Source organism: Triticum dicoccoides, chromosome 5A (assembly GCF_002162155.2).
Source record: "Triticum dicoccoides isolate Atlit2015 ecotype Zavitan chromosome 5A, WEW_v2.0, whole genome shotgun sequence".
Lineage (NCBI taxonomy): Eukaryota > Viridiplantae > Streptophyta > Magnoliopsida > Poales > Poaceae > Triticum > Triticum dicoccoides.
The window spans coordinates 59,099,961-59,101,328 of NC_041388.1; the positions used below are offsets into that span (position 1 = coordinate 59,099,961).

General features: G+C 56.3%; 1 protein-coding gene across 1 annotated transcript; it reads right to left on the reverse strand.

Annotated features, from left to right (window-relative positions):
• Positions 1–230: 230 nt before the first annotated feature.
• Positions 231–804, reverse strand: LOC119296986 (proline-rich receptor-like protein kinase PERK2). The gene has a single exon (XM_037574962.1). It carries the CDS (start codon positions 743–745, stop codon positions 362–364), a length of 384 nt encoding a protein of 127 aa, XP_037430859.1. The 5' UTR covers positions 746–804; the 3' UTR covers positions 231–361.
• Between the last annotated feature and the right edge of the window lie 564 nt (positions 805–1,368).

The following is a 1,368-nucleotide window of genomic DNA, read 5'->3' on the forward strand; positions in this document are numbered from 1 at the left end:
AGTGAGGTTATTTGAAGAATGCCCGGTCATCGTGCGTTTGAGGGGTCATATTTGTTCTCTGCGGCTGTAGATGCTCTACGCTTAATTTTTTTCTTCCAAATCTTTGATAGAGGAAAGTTTGACTTAGTGTGCATTGATTTATGAGAAGGCAAAGCCTAACACCATGCGCGCACCAAGCTGCATGCTCGTGACTCGAGAGAATACAAACAGTACACGTCGGTGCTCCGTAGTGAAAAAGGTAGAACGTACTCCACTGCAACATGTATGTACACACTGACACCGTATGCAAAAGCTACGCATCAAGTGATCCAAAAGAACAAAAAAAGCTACGCAGCAAGCACGCACAGACGGACCGAACGAGCTAGACGGTGCTACCATCGGGCGAGGCAGGGGGTAACGGCACGTCCGGTGGCGGGGTCGTGTCCGGCATTCCGCCGGGTAGCCCACCGTCATCCTCCTCCGACGGCGGTGTGCCGGTTATCTTCTCCTTGGGCGTCGGCGTGGGAGGTCCCACGGGGTCCGGCTCCCCGAGCCTCGGCGGTGTCTGCCGCGGCGCGTCCTCTGGCAAAGGTTCCGCCCCGGGCGGCGGGTTGGGGACTGTCGACGCGTGCCGCGTCGCTGAGGAAGCGACGAGCGCGCTCGGTGTCGCGCTTGTGGCCGGAGCAGCGGGGCGCTGCCGGAGGAGGAGCGTCTGGCGGCTGCGAGTGGCGCCGCTGGCCGCTCTGAGGTAGCCGGAGGAGGCCATCTGTTGGTTGCTGTTGGCTAGCTGAGGTGCCGCCTGCTTGCCTGAGCTTGGCTTGTGCCGCTTGCTTTCCTTGCTGTTTCGCACGTAGTGCGGTTGATGATTTAATAGGGCAGCTTGTACCATAGGATGCGACACGTGTGGCATACGTGTCAGAAGGCTGCCGCCTGCGTGGCCGGCCTTACTGCAGGACACGCACGTCACCGTTCGCATGCATTTTTTTTCCGGCGTCACCACTCGCATTCTGATGTAAGAGCATCTACAACGCACGGTCACACACCGGCCAGGAAAAAACATCCAACCCAGACAGGGCCTTAAACCAACCTCAAACAGCCGAACTGACCGGCACCTATCATATATTCAGTTTAAATATGAGTTAGATATAGGATGGTCCAGTCGTATTTGTCCTCATCTGCTCCGCAGATCAAATCTTAACCGCTTCACTCCCTTTCACTTCACTTCGCTACCCAAAATTTTGTCCAGTAATCTTCGGCCTTCTCTGACATGGCGGACAGCAGATCTGAGTCCTACACCTGTAGATTCGTCGACCCCAAGCTCAGCTTACACGGTCCCAAGGAGAAGATAACCGTCCGGCTTGCACTCCACAACACCCAGGAGGAGGCCAC

What these genes read in the sequence shown, in the direction of transcription:
- LOC119296986 (XM_037574962.1), bottom strand. Translation starts at nt 745, where the DNA reads ATGGCCTCCTCCGGCTACCTCAGAGCGGCCAGCGGCGCCACTCGCAGC.